This window comes from Panthera tigris, chromosome C2 (assembly GCF_018350195.1).
Source record: "Panthera tigris isolate Pti1 chromosome C2, P.tigris_Pti1_mat1.1, whole genome shotgun sequence".
Lineage (NCBI taxonomy): Eukaryota > Metazoa > Chordata > Mammalia > Carnivora > Felidae > Panthera > Panthera tigris.
Genome location: NC_056668.1, coordinates 109,123,110 through 109,143,212, shown reverse-complemented (window position 1 = coordinate 109,143,212; position 20,103 = coordinate 109,123,110). Strand labels below are relative to the sequence as shown.

General features: G+C 34.6%; 1 protein-coding gene across 2 annotated transcripts in view; it reads right to left on the bottom strand.

Annotated features, from left to right (window-relative positions):
• Positions 1–7: 7 nt before the first annotated feature.
• GPR149 (G protein-coupled receptor 149) overlaps positions 8–20,103 on the bottom strand; it is a 66,756-nt gene continuing 46,660 nt past the window's right edge. Inside the window, exons 1-2 of one of the 2 annotated variants that reach the window (XR_006222055.1) lie at positions 6,261–6,347; positions 506–583 (exon numbers count right to left, since the gene is read on the bottom strand). Coding sequence is in view for 1 of the 2 variants with exons in the window: in XM_007086371.3 (XP_007086433.1) it covers positions 8–583 (576 nt within the window). In the remaining variant the exon portion in view is untranslated. Of the gene's footprint in view, positions 584–6,260; positions 6,348–20,103 lie in introns of those variants that run through there. The other variant, XM_007086371.3, reaches the window with a different exon arrangement.

Below are 20,103 nucleotides of genomic sequence, written 5' to 3'. Positions count from 1 at the left end.
CAAATGATCACAAGTTACCCTTGCCTTCTTCCTCTCTTTTTCTGTAAGCTTTATTTAACAACTGGATTTCCTCCTGGTAGCCTTCCTTCTCTTGATGCTGCCTTTTACTGTTCTGCCTGTGTGCTTCAACAGTGTCCGGAATGGAGATGTTGATATCACCATCAGGATTACTCGTAGGTAAAAAGAGAGAGTATGACGCTGTTTCCCCTAAATCACAAGAAACGAATCTGTTTTCTTTCCGCGAGTAGCGTAGGGATGGAGATCTGACCTGTGTAGAGGACTGGCTGATGTTGCTAATGATTGACACGGTATCCAAGGCTTCTTCGTTATCACAAATTTCAAGAACTTCCAAGTGTATTTTCACACTGGTGTCCGCAAATGTGGAGGGAGAATCTTCTGAGTTTGGTTCATGGCCAACACTTTTGGATCGATAGACTTCTATTTTCTTAGAGGCTGGGGTTATCTTTTGTCCTTCAGCACTTACCTCATAGGTAGAAAGAGATAGGGTTTTCCCTGTAGGTGCTTGGAGAGACACAGTCCCCTGGAATGCACACAAGGGAATGGCAAGGGCACCACCAGAACGCTGGGAACAAAAACAAAATTGTTACTATTGAAACCTAGTTTCTGAAATTAGGCCATTTAAAAATTTACTTTATTCATTAAAATGGTAAAGTTTTTTGTTTTTTCTATTTCAGACCCATTTCCCTAGAAACCTTTATAGATATGGGATTTAAATTCTATTAAACCACTATAGTTTAGTTTCTCCTAGGTCAAATATAACACCTAAATGAGGACAGCCAGGAACCTTTCTTTGAAGGTAAAGAACATAATTCCACAGTTTAAGGCAAAATTTGTGTTTTGATGGGGGCAGCGGTAGGTGTTTCCAAAAGCAGAATTTGGGCATAAAATTGAATGCAAATTTACAATCTGGAATTGCTTTTGTATTTTTTATTACATTAAAAAGTTTGCATAGGTTGAAAGAAATGTAGACTGTAATATTCAAAATGTACTTTTTGTTTTTCCTGTTTAGTATGTCAGAGAGAATGATAATTGTGAAACTATGATTCAGAGGTAGTATAAAGTATATTTCAGCTGTTAGTTTTGAGTACACAGAAGAGGAACCAAATGTCTCCAGAACTGTGCTACCCTGTGCTCACTTTTCCATAGAGAAATCACAGTCATTAAAGTATATCCAATAATAGAGAACTCCCCCACATCTCTGCAAAAACTTTCCTGCAAGTTAGAACCTTTTATATTATATTTAAAACTTTGTATGTTAAGATTTTTTAAAATTTGTGCTCACCACTGAAAAGTGCTTAAGAAGTGAAAAAAAAAGACTAAATCTTAAAATAGTCTGTATTTTATATTATTGATTCATGCCTTCATGCTTCCAATTGACTTGTTTTCTTTTTTGATTACATGTTAATCTCAGAAGAAGGTAGTAATATGCCAAACTTCTAAAGCAATTGTTCTCAAAGCTAGGTCCCCAGACCAGTGTCAATATTACCTGATAACTTGTAAGAAATGCAAATTTTTGAGCCCTACCTCAGATCTATGAAATTAACCAACCAGCCTTTTAGGTGATTCTGTTGCATAGTAAGGTTTGAGATCCCTAACTAAAGAAATGTTAGAGTCCAGAAAAAAAGGGGGAAGGAAGATGGTTAACAGACACTTTTATACTTGTGCCGACCACCTAAAAAGCCTAGAGTTACTAACTGGATTGGCTTAAATGTGTCTTTACTGGGGAATTGGCGTGAAGGCTCATGGTATTTTGCCAATTTAGGATGATCAACTTTCCTATTTGTCTGCAACTATGCCAGTTTTAGCACTGAAATTCTTGCATTTTAGGAACCCTCTCAGTTCCAGGAAAACCAGAATAATTGGTCATCCTGTTTGCTATAGACATTTTATATCCAGATCTAAGTGTGGCTAGAGGAAGCCCAGGATTAAAATTTGCATTCTTTTCTAAGAGAAATTGTTAAGGGAGAATGTATCATGAGCTTCATTCAGGTGCCTTCATGCCCAATTCTTTGAATTTAGGGACAATGAAAAATATAGCCTAGGGTATGTGAGACATGTTACCAGTCTTTTCTAGTTACTCCCTGTGGAGAAGTCTTGAATTCTCTTTATTTTTTAAGGGTCCTGGGAACCTAACTTTAGGGCCTTGTACCCTAAAGGGCTGAAAACTTTGCACACTCACACCATAAAGTGCAGTTTACCCTTCTGCTGAGGCAAAGAACTTCAACTTCACATGTGTGGCTGAAGCAGGAGAAACAGAGGGACAATACTTAGGTTCATTACTGTACCAAAGCATTATTTGAATGATAGCAACTTTTGGCAAAGGGGAAATGGCCTTAATTTATTTTTGTTCATCCATTCATTAAATTGACATTTGCTGAGTACCTATTTCAGTAATCTTCTGATCACAGTTTCACTTTTCATAATTTTAGTTACCTACAGTAAACTGCAGTCTGAAAGCAGATGATCCTCCTACAAGATGGTCAGAAGGTCAGGTGTAGCCTAACACTGTGTCACAATGCTTACGTCATTCACCTCACTTTATCTTATCATGTAGGCATTTCATCATCTCACATCATTACAAGAAGGGAATGAATAAAGTGCAATAGGATATTGAGAGAGACAGAACACATTCACATAACTTTTATTTCAATACATTGGTGTAATAGTTCCATTTTATTTTTCATTATTTCTATTCACCTCTTACTTTGCCTAATTTGTAAATTAAACATCATCATACGTATGTTTGTGTAGAAAAAAAGCATAGTATGCACTGGTTTGCTACTAACCATGATTTCAGGTATCCACTACGGGTCTTAGAATATATTCCCCATGGATAAGGGGGGACACTGCAGATTCTGAACTTGCATTGGGTATATAGATATACTGTCTTTTCATTCAGAGACCTGACAGATAGAATTGGGTGACAATGGCATGTAAGGAAGAAAATAAAATTTTAGTTCCAACTGTATAAGTAGAGATAGGAACTGAGCTCTGTGGTGTCCAAGGAATGACCACTTTTGGTACAGAGATTTCATACAGGGGTGGCATTTGAAATTGATCTTAAGAATTAAGAAAACATTTACAGGTTTAAAAGTTTTGCATTCTGAGTGGTAAGTCATGAGTGGAAGGACCAACCTAAAAACTTACTATTCTGAGAAAAAATTTTATCAAAGACAGAAACTTCTATTGTTTTTAAATAAAAATTGACCAAAATATGATTTAACCAGAAAATTTGACTGTCATTTCATGTTATAAATACAACCTTCTTCATCCTGAGAGCTAGTCAATATGGAAGAGGGACTTCCTTACAGTACACTCTATTGCAAGAATAAAAAACAGCTCCATCTCAGTACTTAAAAAATTCTTTTTCTTTGATATGGCACACCGAATAAACAAAGTCCTGTGGAGTATACCAGTTTCAAAAAGAAAAATGGGATGAGAAAAATGAGTTATCAGACAGGGCTCAGCGGTATTGGCGTATCTACCTTAAAAGAACCTTCACTAGAGCATCAATAAGCATAGCCATGTCTTAATTGTACCAACTTGCATCACTGGTGAGCAGTTAATATAAAAGTAAATGTGATAAAGAAATTTTTTTGCATCTGATTTTACACATTCCTATAATGCAGATTTCAATAACTGTCCCATGCTAACTTTACTTCAAATGAACAAATAAGGCTTACTGAGTTATCAAATGACATCTCATTAAAATTGACATTTGAGAATTGCATAGTGCCAGAGTTCAGCTAAAGTATGAAGTCTGAGTATTCTGAAATAGCACAGAAAGCCTTGAGTTATCAAAATTACACTCTGAAACTTTCTTATTCTAAGGGATAGTCTCCATTTGAGAGTCACAGAAGTAAATACACAGAGATAGATTATATATAAGCAGATTTACCTGTGCATCTTTACATTTAAAATATTTTTTTAAATGTTTGTTTATTTTTGAAAGGCAGGGGGCAGAGAAAGCAGGGACACAGAATCTGAAACAGGCTCCAGGCTCTGAGCTGTCAGCACAGAGCCCAATGCAGGGCTTGAACTCACAAACCATGAGATCATGACCTGAGCTGAAATCAGATGCTTAACCAACTGAGCCACCCAGGTGCCCCATACATCTTTACATTTTAAATTCAAAATTGGCATGTTAATTTCAGCAAAACGGTACTGTCACTTTAAGCCAATTTAGTAATTTTAATTTTACTGATTATAAAAGTATTTAATGTATAAATTTGTTTTGGCTTTAAATTTGTATAAGAACTATAAGTGTAAGGAATGTTACCAAATATTGTTTGTATGTTTTTAAGCAAAATCATAAAAAGTTGATTTGACAGTAAGATTAATAGAATTTTTTTTCTTTGAGAGAGACTCATCTATTATTTAAGTTAGAAAAACCTTGTTCCAGGTGAGGGAAAATGGGAGCATGAATAAAGAGGGAAGTAATAAGGGTAGAGATTCAGGAAGAGATCTAACATAATTTGAGTAAAATCAATAGAATTTCCACCTCTTTTAGAATATGGAGTGAGAACTAAATGGAGAGAAATGGGAAGCAAGAAAACAGACTAGCTGAACCACTATTATGTACTAGTACTGGGTTAGCTGGTAGGTCTATAAGAATGAAGAGGCTGTCATGTCTTAAGAGCTCATAGAATACACAAATACCAAGCTCATAAATGATTGTATTTCCATGTGACTCATGCTACAATAGACCCCGGCTGGAGAATTACAAGAATATGGAATAAGAGCACTTAACCTAGATGGAGTGAGGGAAAAGGAGACCTGGGCAGGGCTCAATTTTTATAGATGAAAAGAAATACTTGATATCAGTGCTGTCCTTTAATAGCATTGTTCTAGAGGTCCTAGAACAGTCAAGAAAAGGAAATATGAAATATAAATATTAAGAAGAAAGAAAATTATCATAATTTTCAGGTGAAAATATTGTCTACTTAGAAATTCATAGAAAGAAACTCTAAAAAAGAGAACTAATATGGGAGTTTATTAAGGTTGATGAATTGTAGGTAAATGTTAAGACATCAATAGGAGTTACCAATCAAAAGATATGATTTAAAAAGGGCCATTCAGAATAGTAACAAAAGTATAAAAATGTGTGAAAATAATATGAAAAAACACTATAATGAAAGAAATCCTGAATAAAGAGGGGACAAAAGAAACAGTATTTCCACATGGGAAAACTCTATATTGTAAATATGGCAAATTTATTTTATCTTATTGATTTAATACATTTTTTTTTGAGAGAGGGAGAGAGAGAATCTTAAGCAGTCTCCCAGCATGGAGCCTGATATGGGGCTCGATTTCATGAATGTGAGATCATGACCTGAGCTGTAATTAAGAGCTGGATGCTTAACTGACTGAGCCACTTAGGTGCCCCAGATTTAATACAATTTTAATAAAAATCTTAGTGGAATACCAATGGAATATTATTTTAGAACATAAATAATAAATAAATAAATAAATAAATAGATTTATTTGCAAGATTTATTTGCAAGAATAAATGTGTATAACCTAGAAATTTTGGAATTTATAAACATAATATGAAGCTACATTAATTAATACAAGTTGTTAATGGCAAGATATAATAAATTAAGCAGTCAAGAAACCAAATATAGTTTATCACAAAGATGCATTTAAAAATAAGATTCAATTGACTATCCATTGCAGAATTAAATTAGGTTCCTTTTCATGTTATATGCAAAAATAATTTGAGTCTTAATGATTCTTTTAAAATGACGTGAAGAAGTCTTACAAATCTGGAATGAAAAACAGAAATGACAAAGTAAAAGAGGGACAGATATGATTGCAGAAAAATTGAAAATGTCCATGTAGAAATATATGCTGAAAACAAAGGTAGAAAGCAAATGGCATCCCAGGAGAACATATTTGCAGCATATAGGAGTTTAATAGTTATAATATAGAGAATTTTTCCAAATCAGTAAGATAAACACCACAGCAGGAAAAAGGGAAAAAGGAAATGGGTAAAGCAATGGAAGGAAGAAGTACAAGTGGAAAATAAACATGTGAAAATATTCTTAGTTTCACAAATTATAAAAAAAAAAAGTAAATAAAAACAATGGGTCATCTTTAGCATCTCAGATTGCCCTCCACCACAAAAAAAAAAAAAAAAAAAAAAAAAAAAAGAAGATGAAGACATGAAAAGATAAATGCCATCTTTAGGCTACTTTTTAATTGTATCTCATTATAAAATAAAAACTGCATATACTTACCAGCAATCCTATTTCTGTGAGTCAGTCCCACCACCAAATATCAACACATAGTTTTGTTTATTTCAGCACTGTTGTAAGCCCCCAAGTAGAAATAACTTAAATGTATCAGAAAGCTGTCTTGAAAGAATGAGGTAATGCTATAAGTTCTCCCTGGGTAAAATAATTTCAATACATTTTGAGTGATAATAGCAAGTTGCAAAATAATATGTAAAGTATGACCCCATTTTCTTGTAGAAAAACACCTACCAGAAAACTACTCAGCAAATTATACATATATAGGAAAAGATATGTAGACAAGCCCACGTATATATTCTACATACAGAAAAGATCTGAAAGGCTACGTTCCAAACAATTGTTTCCTCTGAGAGTGGATGGAGAAAGGGCTTCAACATTTATGTTTTATATGCCTGAGTTGTTTGATGATGGTGATGGTGATGGTGATGGTGATGATGATGATGATGATGATGACGACGACTTTGCTTATGGAAGTTTATTAGGTAATAGAGGAGGTAGAGAATGCAAAATATTACTAGAAGGGCATCCAGGATGTAGGGGTAGGGTATTGAGTATGGGTTGCCTATGATGGTAGTCATCTCAGAGTTCAGTTTGGTAGTCAGTTTGAAGTTCACATAACATTTGGGGTTTGTGCTATATTGGAGATTTGTTTGTGCTGCCTTTGGGGTTTACGAATCAATACTCTGGATTTGGTGTTTGTGCTATTTTTAGATTAGAAGACAAAGTGGGTGCAGGGCATTATCTCAAAATTTTGCCCTGATGGTTTGATTTATTAGAATGAGAATCCTAATTGGGGTATAGTTTATTTTCTATTCTTATTTATTTATTTATTTACTTTCTAAATGTTTCTTCTTTTTTTTAAATTTTTTTAACATTTATTTATTTGAGACAGAGAGAGACAGAACATGAATGGGGGAGGGTCAGAGAGAGAGAGGGAGACACAGAATCTGAAACAGGCTCCAGGCTCTGCGCTGTCAGCACAGAGCCCGACGCAGGGCTCTAACTCACGGACCGCGAGATCATGACCTGAGCCGAAGTCGGACGCTCAACCGAGGTGCCCCTATTCACATTTTTTAAAGAGTAGCAAATGGCACTTGTGAAAGAAAACTATTTTAAATGATCAGAAAGGAACAGGATCATCTGATCCTACACAGACAAAATAAAGTGAATATGGTCTGTAATGAATCAGATTCTCCTCACTAATTTTAGTGTAAAAATTATTATAAAATTTGAGTCCAATAAGCTGTCAATGTAAACATTTTAAATAGTTTTAACATTTAAATAATGAATCCCATGTCAGAAGAAGAAAATCACAAAACACAAAGTTTTTGTACACAGATTTGTAGCCATTCAGAAAGTTCAAGAATAATTTCAAAATGACACTAAAAGTAAAAAGTATTAGATCTTAAGTGAAAATTAACATTAATTGTGAGGAGATAAAACAAAAAAAACCCCTGTTTTTATTGGTCTAATTTATCTTCATCTTTGTACTGGATTGACTAGTGTGTCCCCTCCAAAATTCATATCCACCTGCACCCTGTGAATATGATGTTATTTGGAAATAGAGTCTTTGCAAACCTAATCAAACTAAAATGAGGTCATAATGTATATGGGTGGGCCCTAATCCATTGACTGGTGTCCTTTTAAGAAAGAGAAATTTTGACACAGACTCACGTAGAGGGAAGATGGCCATGTGAAGAAGAAGACAGCACTTAGAGTTATGCTATTAGAAACCAAGAAGGAATACTCCCCTAGAGCCTCAGAGGAACATGGCCCTGTTGACCCCTTGACTTTGAACTTCTGGCCTCTGGAAATATGAGACCATAGATTTCTGTTGTTTGAAACTATCTTAAGTTTAAGTAATTTGTTACAGTTGCCCTAGGAAATTAATACAGTGTTTTATGCAAATAGGTAAAAAATACATATGTAATGAAACATTTGTAAAATTCTACAACTGCCCATTTTCTTTTGGAGACTGGAACTACATGGCATTTTTGTCAAATCCACATAGAATGTAATCTCCTTCAGGGAAAGGAATATTTCCTCGTTGATATTTATTTTCTCTACTATCTATATCAGTGCCTGACACATGGTGGGTCCTCAAAAAATATGTGTTGAATGAATAAATGTGTGCATGAATGAATGAACCTGCAACATTGACCTTGTAGGTTTTTCGATTCCATATTTTAACTTCCTAAAGCAGAAAAAAATAAGATCATCTTTTAAAAGTACTGGTGTTTAAAATTTATTTTTTTTATATTTAACAGCCCTATGTAACAAATGATGATAGTTACAAGTGCATCAGAAGGTCATAGTCGAACATTTTTTTTATAAAAATAAAATAGAATATTATGGGACTGAATTATATGTGAACGTTTACTGCATGATAAAAAATAATGATAGATTCAGGGAACATAAAACTAGTCATTTCATAGTCTCTGCTTTCTTTCCATTTCAAAGTCTATGAATTAGCATATGCTGTCAGGAATAATGATAATCCATTATTGCTGTACTCCTGAGCGTAGGTGGCTGGGAGCTTTTTATTTAAAAATGAAAAGCAGTCTCTAAACCTCATAAATGCTTCAGTAGGAGAGAGCATGCCATGTAAACACATTAGCACAAATAATCTGCTGTGATAATTGATTCAGACTTACTGACCTTGGGCATATTGAAGTTTTTATTTCTTCACTATAAGCCTGGAGGTGAATTCAGGGTGAAATTACAATATGAAAGAGTTACTTCAAATTTCTCTCCTCACAAGGTGAAGTATTGTGTTGATTGTCTGAGTCACTGAACTTAAGAAAGACATAACATGTAAAATCATTTCACTTACCCGAAACCACGGAGTTCTGACTTCTCATTTTATAATTGAGAATTGACAGCAGGGGAAGCCACTTTCCCAGGGTCATGCAAGTAATAGTAGTGGGACTGGCACCAGGACTCAGGTGTTTTAATGCCTAGTTAAGTGTTCTTTCCAATGTACCATGTTGTCACTTGAAAATAAATCTGCTTTAGGCAGAGATAGATCATGGGTTTTCTGCCCTGGAAGCTAGACTTCTATCACTAACTCATGAATAATCCCAGTGACTGACAATTTTAATGTAAATTAAAATCATATGGATGACCTTTAGATTATTTAGGTGACTTTTAGGGGTCTAAAAGTACAGATATTTGAGGAAGTAAGTCACTCAGACCATCTAAGATGGGTTGAGGGAGAAGAGGTAAAGACACTAAAAGCAAAAATAGAGTGAGTGAGAACTTTGTGAGAAAAACAATAAACTAAAGTTTTAATAATTTACTTTTGGAATTTTATTTAAAACTGTGTGACCGCAATATTTTCATATATTCAATTTCTATAATATTCCTTGTGTCATCTTGCCACCTTCATTTAAATGTTTCATAAACCAGAATAAGGAAGACACATGAATTACTCAAGGCAAAGAGAGTAAGGGCAAGAAAGTAAGGGCCTTCATAAAGGGCACTATGTTTCATAGTGCTAGGTATTTGAACACATTTCCCATTTAATCCTCACAAACCTTCAATCTATAAATTTAGCTTTTTTAAAATGATGATTTTTATCACAACTGAGTAACAAATTTAAAATTAATATTCATCATAACAAATATTTACTGATATTGCTAAACGCAAGCCATATATGTTAGACTTCTTACTAAGCACTTGATATACATTTTCTTACTTGATTTTCATATTAACCTTATAAAATAGAGACACTACCATCCCAATTTTATAGGTAATATAACTGAGTCATGGGGATAAAAGTAAATGTCATAGTCAAATCTAAATCCAGGATTATCTGTCTCAAACTCTCTGCTCTTAGTCATTCTGCTACTTCAAGGCATAATGTTTGTGATAAAATATGAATAATACCTCATTCTCCTAATTCAGCTAGACCCCACCGTATCCTGTGGGAACAAGGGAGAGGTGGGATTAATTCACACACATTAGGAAGTGAAGGGAATATTTAGAAAAGATACTTGAGAAAATGGTTTCTAAATAGGGTTCCCAAAGATATTTCCAGTAGGCACAAATGCTGGAAAAATGTATTCCAGGATAAGGGAATAGCGAGAGCAAAGGCAAATGGAATTTGAGGGGAATGACATAATGTACAGGGAAATGAGACTGGAAACAGAGGTTGGGCCCAGGCCGAAGAGCCCTGTACACCACAATAATGAGTTTTGACTGTATCCCAGAAGCAAGGGGTAGGGGGGAACCACTGATTTTTGTTTTCACATTTAAGGAAAGGAAAGAAATTAAGATATATGGAATGTCTACTATATACAGGCAGCACACTTGGTATTTTACATGTGAAATGTAATTTAATACAATAATCTATAAGGGAGGTAAAATTATTTCCATTTTACAGGTAAGTAAATTGAGGTGTGGAGAGTTAACCAACTTGCTTATGTCATATACAAAGTTAAGTTTTGAGCTGTGATCTAAACTCAGCTCAGATTCCAAGTGTTTTCCACTATGCCACTTAAGGTATAAGAAGATAATGGGGGACCCTATGAAAGATGGATTGAAGGAAGGAAAGCGTGGTGTCAGGGAGACCAGTTAGCAGATTTTTGAAATCATTATGTGCAAAAGGAAAGGGAATCTGAGCTTCTGTACTGATAGTAGAAATGGCAAATGTGGGATGGACTCTGGTGGAATTACAGAGGCAAACCTTGAGGGTCATGGTGAATTACTGCTGTGGAGTCACATACACCTGCTGTAGAACTCAGTTGAGTCACTATTGCTGTAATCCTTACCTCTCTAAGCCTCAGTTGCTCATTTCCAAAATATTAAGAATAAATAAATTAATGGAAGTAAAATGTTTAGTTGAGTGTCTCACACAAAGTACGTGCTCCGTAAGTGTTAGCTATTAGGTATTATTGGGAGGTAAGAAAAGAATGCATGACGTTTTTGAGATTTCTAGTTCTAGTGTCTAGTACCAGTAATTGAGGTAAGGAGCTTAGGAAGATGTACATAATTTAATGCTACTTTTGCAATCTTTATCTCCTAATCAGACAGCGTATTCCTCTGCAGTATTTTATTCTCATGGTCTAAATATACCAAATAAAAGCCAGAGATTACCACGATGGATTAAAAATATGACAATTATATACTGTCTACAAAAAAAATCACTTCACATATAATACTATAGGAAGGTTAAAAGTTGAAAGATAGAAAAAGATACAGCATGCAAATATCAATCAAAGAAAAAACTGGGTATATTAATATCAGATAAATAGATGTTAGAGTAACGGAAAGTTACTAGAGACAGAGAGTTATGATAAAAAGATCAGTCTACCGAGAAGACACAGAAATCCTAACTCTGTACACACCAAACAACAGGAGTTGAAAATATGTTAAGCAAACTGATAGAACTGAAAGGAAAGATAGTTAAATTCACAATTACAGCTGGAGACTTCACTAGCCTTCTCTCAATAACAAACAGAGCACCTAAGCAGAAATTCAGCAAGCATATAAAAGAATACCATCAACTGTAACATGATCTAATCAACATTTATAGAAATTGTTATAGAAGAATCTTTTATTCATAGAAAATTGTCCAACGAGAGCAGAATACCTATTATTTTCAAGTGCCTGTGGAACATATACCAAAATTGGTCATATCTGGGACATAAAATAAGCCTCAATAAATTTGAAAGAATTAAAATTGTATTCTCCAGCCACAATGGATTCAAGATAGAAATAAATAATAGAAAGATAACAGGAAAATCTCCAAACTTCTGGTAACTAAAAACACTTCTCAATAATCCAAGAGTCAGAGAGAAGTCATAAAGGAAATTAAAAAAAAAATACATTGAGCTGAAGAAAAATGAAAATACAACATATAAAAATTTGTGAGATGTATCTAAAGCCATGCTGAAAGGGAAATTTAAGGCACTGAATCCATACATTAGATAAGAGGAACAGTCTCAAGTCCGTAATTTAAGCTCCCACCTCTATAATCTAGAAGAAGATGGCTCAGTCGGTTAAGTGTCTGACTTTGGCTCAGGTCATGATCTCATTCTTCATTTGTTTGAGCCCCACGTTGGGCTTTGTGTTGACAGCTCAGAGCCTGGAGCCTGCTTCAGATTCTGTGTCTCCCTCTCTCTCTTCCCCTCCCCCCCTCAAAAATAAATAAACATTAAAAAAGTTAAATAAATAAATACACATGAGAAAAAAATTAAATCTAGAAAAAGAAGAACAAAATAAAATCCAAGCAAGAATAAGGGAAGCAATCATAAAGATAAGAGAAGTCAATGAAATTGAAACAAAACAATAGAGAAAATCATGAAATAAAGAATTGGTTTTTTCAACAGTTCAATAATATTGACAAACCTCTAGCAACACTGACAAAGAATAAAAGAAGACACAAATTATCAATATTAGGAATAAAATGGGACATCACCACGGACTATGCAAGGGTTAAGGGAATACTACAAACAACTTTGTACACTTAAATTTGACAACTTAGAAGAAATGGACCCATTCCTTGTAAAAGACAAACTACAACAATGGACCCAATATGAAATAGATAATTTGAATAGCTCTATAACCATTAGGGTAATTAGGGTAATAATTTTAAAACTCCCAAAAAGAAATAACCAGGCCCAGATGGTTTCGCTGGAGAAATCTGCCAAACATCTAAAGATGATTAATATAAATTCTACAAAATATCTTCCTGAAAATAAAAGAAGGAACACTTCCCAATTCATTTTGTGAAGCTAGTTTTGCCCTGTTACTAAAACTAGACAGTACAAACAAACAAAACAAAACAAAACAAAACAAAACAAAAAGCTACAGGTCTATATTACTCACAGTATGGACCTAGATATATGCATAGTATAGATGTAAATATCCTTAACAAATATTAGGAAATGGAATTCAGCAGTCAATAAGAATTGTAGTTCATGGTTAAGTGGGATTTATTATAGAACTGCAAGGCTAATTTCAGTATTCAAAAATAAGGTGATGTGATCCACCATATTAATAGGCTAGAGAAGGAAAATCACATATATAAATTGATATGGAAAGGCACCTTGACAAAATTCAACATTATTCATGACAAAATAAGAATAGAGAGTAAATTTCTCACTTTGATAAAGAGCATCTATAAAAACCCTACAACTAACATTATATTTAATGCTGAGAGACTGCTTTCACTTAAAGATCAGGAACAAGGCTAGGATGTCAGTTCTTACCACTCCTATTCAACATAGTGCTGGAATTTCTAGCCAGTGCAGTAGTCAAGAAAAAGAAATCAAAAGTAGACCATAAAGGAAGAACTAAAACTGCAGATGATATGATTGGTCTATTTAGAAATTCTCAAAGAGTCTACAAAAACTCCTAGAACTAAGAAGTGATATAATCAAGGTTATCTGCAAGTTAAACATACAAAATTAGGGGCATCTGGGTGGCTCAGTTGGTTAAGTGTCCAACGTCTAGCCAGGTCATGATCTTGCCTTTCGTGAGTTCGAGCCCTGCATCACGCTCTGTCCTGACAGCTTAAAGCCTGGCGCCTGCTTTGGATTCTGTGTCTCCCTCTCTCTCTGTCTGTCCCCTGCTCGCACTCTGTCTCCCTTTCTTTCTCGAAAATGAATACAGATTTTAAAAAAATTAAACACACAAAATCATTTGTATTTCACTATAGTAGCAGTGATCATATGGACATAAAAAAAATACAATACCATTTACAATTGCTCAAAAAAAGTGAAATATTTAGGTGTTAGTCTAGCAAAACCTGTATAAGACTTATATGTCTATAACTACATGACTCATGAAAGAAATCAAAGATCTAAATAAGTGGAGAGATGTCTTGTGTACATGGACTAGAATACTTGACATAATAAACATGTCAGTTCTCCCTAAATTGATGTATAGGTTTAATGTAATTCCTATTAAAATCCCATCAAGATTTTTTTTTTTGCAGCTTGAGACATGATTATTAAAAAATATGGAAAGGCATATACAGCTACAATAATCAAGACTATGCTGTTGGTGGAGCAATAAACATATAGATCAATGAGAGAACTCAGAAGTATAAGACCCACACAAATACGCGCAACTGCTTTTAGACAAGCGTGTAAAAGCAATTCAATAGAGGAAAGATAGCAAATGCTGGAGCAATTGGACATCCATAGACAAACAAAAAACCTATAACAAAATTTCATACTTAATTAAAAACTTAACTCAAAATGGATCATAGTCTTAATGTAAAACTATAAAACTTTTGTGGTGCCTGAATGGCTCAGTAAGCTGAGCATCTGGCTTGATTTCTGCTCAGGTTGTGATCCCACAGTCATGATCCCATGGTCATGGGATCGAGCCCTGTGTGGGGCTTCATGCTGAACATGGAGCCTGCTTAAGACTCTCTCTTTCTCTCTCTCCTTTTGGCCCATCTCCCCCACTCTCACACACCATCTCTAAAAACAAAACAAAACAAAACTATAAAACTTTTATTAAAAACGTAGGAGAAAATCTTTGAGATCTAAGGCTAAGCAAAGAGTTCTTAGACTTGGTACCAAAAGCATGATTCATAAAAGAAAAATTGATAAATTAGACTTGATCAAAATTTAAAACTTTTTTTCTGTGCAAATGCAGATTCAGATTCAGCAGGTCTGTGGTGGTCTGTGATTCTGCACTTACTGAAAGCTCTCAGATGATGCTGAGGCTGCTGGTCCATGGACTACACTTTTTGAGTAGCAAAAGACATACAACCTGTAAGGTTCCTTACAATTCTAAAATTACATGACTTCATCAGTAAATAGATTTTGTTATTTTATCATGTTAGCAGTTTAGAGAATTTGAGGAGAGAATTCAATTTCAGTTAAAGGAATAACAAACCACCCCTCCCACGAAGCCAACTTTGTAGATGAATTGGATGAAAAACAAAATCTTATCCTTTTGAATGCCTTTAATATATTCTAATGCCTTAATCAAATGGCACTTGTATTAATGAGTGAGCCATTATGATGAAAAATGATAAAGTTTTAGCACCAAACTTCATTTTACATTAATCTTATGGCCAAAATGTAAGCTTCTGAAATGAATATATCATTACATTTAAATAACTTTCTTTCTTTCTTTCTTTCTTTCTTTCTTTCTTTCTTTCTTTCTTTCTTTCTGAAAATTGGTATTCTCATATTTTCAATTCATACTTTTCGGCTTTATCTGAGTTCATGAGCACAACCATCATAGGCTACGAGAAATCCTGTGAGAATTTTGAATTTAAATGTGTTGCTGCTCTTGGGATTATTGGGTAAGTTTTTCTATTCTTTGGCCTAAAAACTGAATCTCTTATCTCTATTAAAGACATTTCATCTCTGATGTGATATGTCCAAATTTATTTCCAGTGTTTTCAATTCTTTCTGTTTTTCTAACAAAATAAAGAATATAGCTTGAAAGGAAGCACACACTGATTCTGTTTAGAAAAGAAATAATATTTTATCAGGAATAAATGAATCCTATGAAATGAAATAGTTTTTCTTGTCTTAATGATATGCATTCATTCAACTGGGTGCTGTGTCAGAAGTGTCAGAAGAAATTTAATGATTGCATGAAAAAAATTTTCTCAAAACTCATTGACTAGAATTAGGTCAGGAAAGAAGATACATATTTTCATTTTTTTAAGTTTATTTATTTTTGAGAGAGACAGAGACAGCATGAGCTGGGGGAGTGGCAGAGAGAGAGGGAGAGAGAAAATTCTAAGTAGGCTCCACACTGTCAGCACAGAGCCTGATGCGCGGCTCAAACCAAAACACCATGAGATCATGACCTGAGCCAGAATCAAGAGTCGCACACTTAACTGACTGAGCCACCATGTGCCCCTATATTTTCATTTTTAAGATAGTTTAAATGCAGTGTTTTTGGTGAGATTCCTATACTCTAGAAAATGTGTTGAGATCCATGTTGATGACATTTGTAAAAAGTATAGAAGACAAAGATGTTTTTATCAGCATAATATAGTAAAAATATCAAACCAAAAAAAAAATCTGTGGAGACAGATTAGAGGTATCCTGGGACAGGGAGTGGTGATAGATTATGTGTAATTGGGCATGTGGGATCTAATTGATGTGATGAAAGTATTCTAAAACTGATTGATGATGATTGCACAGCTTGGTAAATTTACTAGAGACCGTTCAATTATACACTTGAAATGGGAGAATGATAAATATCCCTCGATAAAGCTTTTTTTTTTTTTTAAAAGAGTGACTGATATTCAGGACACCCTGAAATACAGCACTTGTTCTGCTACCAAATAAATAGCTGTGTGACCCTAGACAGTATACTCACTATAGGCCTTCATTTCATTATCTGTATAAAGAGGGAGTTGGGCAGATCAACACCCAAGTACCTCTTGTCTCTTCATATTTCAATATTCTCTGACTCTATTTTGGCAAAGTTAACCTCAAAGAAAGCACTTTGTTCCTTGAAAAATATCTAAGTGGGGATGTTCTTCTGAAAGACATTAAAATCACAAAATTTACTTTGAAAGCTTGCCAAAAGAAATTATAGATCCAAGCCCCTTAAAAGGCCCTCCCTTTTTAAATCAATGAGGTACTATTGCTGATGGAACATTTTCTGTGCTTTCAAAATATATGAAATCTAAGTCACAATGTACTGTGTACAATGAAAATGTCTGTTGTAGGGAGATAAAATAACAAGAAAGCAAATGAAGCCGTTTATATACCAATGTTTAGAAAGAAACCTATAAGGAGGGTTTAATGATGTTTATACATAGTTCTGACTTAAATCTTAAATCATAGGAAATAGTTATTGAACACTAGACATTGGTAGGATACCTATGTGTATATTGTGTATGTATGTCTGTATTGTATGTGTGTATAACTTACAGTTTTTTCTGATGATAAAAATGATACATTATAGCTTAATTTTTGCAATTAAAATTGTATCTGAAGAATATGCACCAAGGAGTCCCTGGGTTATAGCAAATGAAGGATGACTTCCATGTGATTATAATTTTGTGAATTTTAATCCTTTTGAAAAAAATAATCATTCAACTTTGTATAGCCTATTATAATTTATCTAAATTAAAGGGATTTTCTTTTAGTTTTTGCAATTTTTTTTTGCAAAATGGGGGCAAAATTCTGTATAAAGTTTTTTTTATGCTTTTTACATAGAAGATCATTTGATAAGGCTAATATTTATACCTTAGAAAAAGACAGTATATGCCCTTAGACTCTGGCAGTTTGTGCTCTGTGAGGTAGGTAAGCTGAGAATTACATTTTCCAAAATCCCCTTCTTGTATGCTTTCAAGTTAGAATTGGCCAAGATAGGAACTTGTCCAGTATTTGGAAGGTAGAGACAAGGCAGTTACCATAACCATCTGGAGCTCTTTTCACAAGCAGATACAGAGATAGGTACTTGGTACCTACTAAGAGGTACTTGGCAGGTGCCAGCTTGTCGCTTCCCTCTCCTGCTCCACATCTACTTTTTCTTCCTGACTACTGGCATTGTTGACCAACAGTGGCCACAGATCCACCCCCAGATGCTTGGCTGTGGACTCATTGAGGTTGTCGTTTATTATAGGTAATAGTTTTTCATAGACCTCTACATAAATTCCCCCTTCATGTTCCTACATTGGTGGCTGGACACATATGACTGATTGGTAACTCCATCTCTGACCCTCCAACTTCTCACCCAGACCTTTACTTCCAGCTTTTCCCACAATTCTAAATAAGTCTCTTACCCTGTAACACTCATAGTGCTTCTGCTCCCCTGGAGAAACCCTGATGCGAAGTCCTGTTCAATGGAAGAGAATCTCAAACTTAATAGTAAAAGAAAAAATGCCGTGATTTTTAATTAATTATAAAACCCCAATACACTTATGGATAAAGGTGGTTGAATTTAGTACAAACACAGAATCTCTCTCATCCAGTAATAAAGTGAACAAAAAAAGCATAGCCATGGTTTAAAGCAGCAACCAAATAAGAGACTCAGCCTCATGTGTAAGCTTCTGAACGTAGTGATCACAAAAAGAAACAAATGGTTACCCATTTCTATAAGCAGCTGTACAGAAAGAAGGTGACTTGAGAATATCCTGATAATTTTGGCTATGCATTCTATTTGCAAGAGGTGGTTTGAAGCAGAGGTTCTCAAAAAATAGTTAAAATGATTTTCATTGTAACACTAAAGCTTTATTTGGCGTTTTCAGTGTGCTGACGTGTTCACTAATGGTGCAAAAGCAAGGATGGGTAAAACTGTTGGTCCTTTAACATGAATCAAGGCAGTGGTATCAAAATCTACTAGTAGGCATTCTATGTTTGCTTGCTGCATGTGCATATGTGCATACACACACACACACACACGCACACACACACACGCACACACACACACATTTTCCACTTTCACTTAAGATTGTCCTTGGTGAAGGTTAGTGTTATTACTATCCTCACTTTATAGATGAGTTAACTGAAGCGCAAAGATGTTTAGTACCTTTTTTCAAGGTCAAACAGGTACTAAATAGTAAAAATGAAAATCTAATCTGGGCAGCGTGACTCTAGAAAAAAAATTATACAATCCAATTCATTCATTCACTATATTTTTTTACTGAGTACCTAATATGAGCCAGAAAGTATTCCAGGGACTAGGGATATAAAATGATTTTCCTCCCTCCCTCCCTCTCTTCTCCCCTTCCTTCCTTCCTTCCTTCCTTCCTTCCTTCCTTCCTTCCTCCCTCCCTCCCTCCCTTCCTCCCTTCCATCTACCCATCCATCCATCCATCCATCCATCCATCCATCTATTCATCGTTGTTCTCTCCATATATGTGCATAGAAAGCTATGGTTCTTTCTGGGTAGTATCTGATCTTGATTAGTTGCCTCTCTCTTTTTTTCTGTACTTGCTTGCGTTTGAAAAATAGTGAGCAAGTTATTTTTACAAAAAACGATAGAGTCGTTATTCTTAAGACAGAACCTAATGCAACTCATTGCTCTTTTGAAGAAATACAAAGTTTCAAATCTTAAACTTAAAGAAGTATAAAAAGACTGCCCCATTCTTTCTTCTCACACTTAAATTTTCTTTCTTCTCACTACTTACAAAGCAATAGAACATGACATGTGGAAATGTTTTCTAAGACTGATTTAGAAGGCAAGGTCTCCAAAATCTTTCCATCCCACACAGCTAATACTAAGCAATTCTTTTTGAAAACATTGTTACAAAGATTCTTTAGAAAAAATTAACTAAAAACCTTAGTGATATCATTAGGTCTCCAAAAAGGAGAATAGTAATGATGCATTTATGCATAGAACATCACACATTTGCATACTCTGGAAATTAACCACTTGCCTTCAGAGAAAATAAGTCCTGTGAAAGTGAATATGGCATACATATCTGACTACTCTTTCTTGTTCCTGGGGAGAGAGTAATATACATATATATAGCAACATCAGGAATAGATAAAAATCCTTGTCCTAATAAAATTTACATGTTTGTAACATGCACAATAGTGGTTTTTTAACTGCTGGAATTACTAAGATATTTACATTTAATTTTTTTTATTTTGGTTTTAATTTATATTACTTGTGTAGTAGATGGGACAAACATATGCACAAACACCTGTTTTAATTTCACAGGGTGAAAAGTGGTGATGCTCCAGTCTTTTTTTAAATTTTTAAATTTTTATTTTATTTTTGAGAGAGAGAGAGAGAGAGACAGAGAGAGAGCGTGTGCGAGTAGGGGAGGGGCAGAGAGAGAAGGAGACACAGAATCCGAAGCAGGCTCCAGGCTCTGAGCTGTTGGCAAGGAGCCCGACATGGGACTTGAACTCACCGACGGTGAGATCGTGACCTGAGCCAA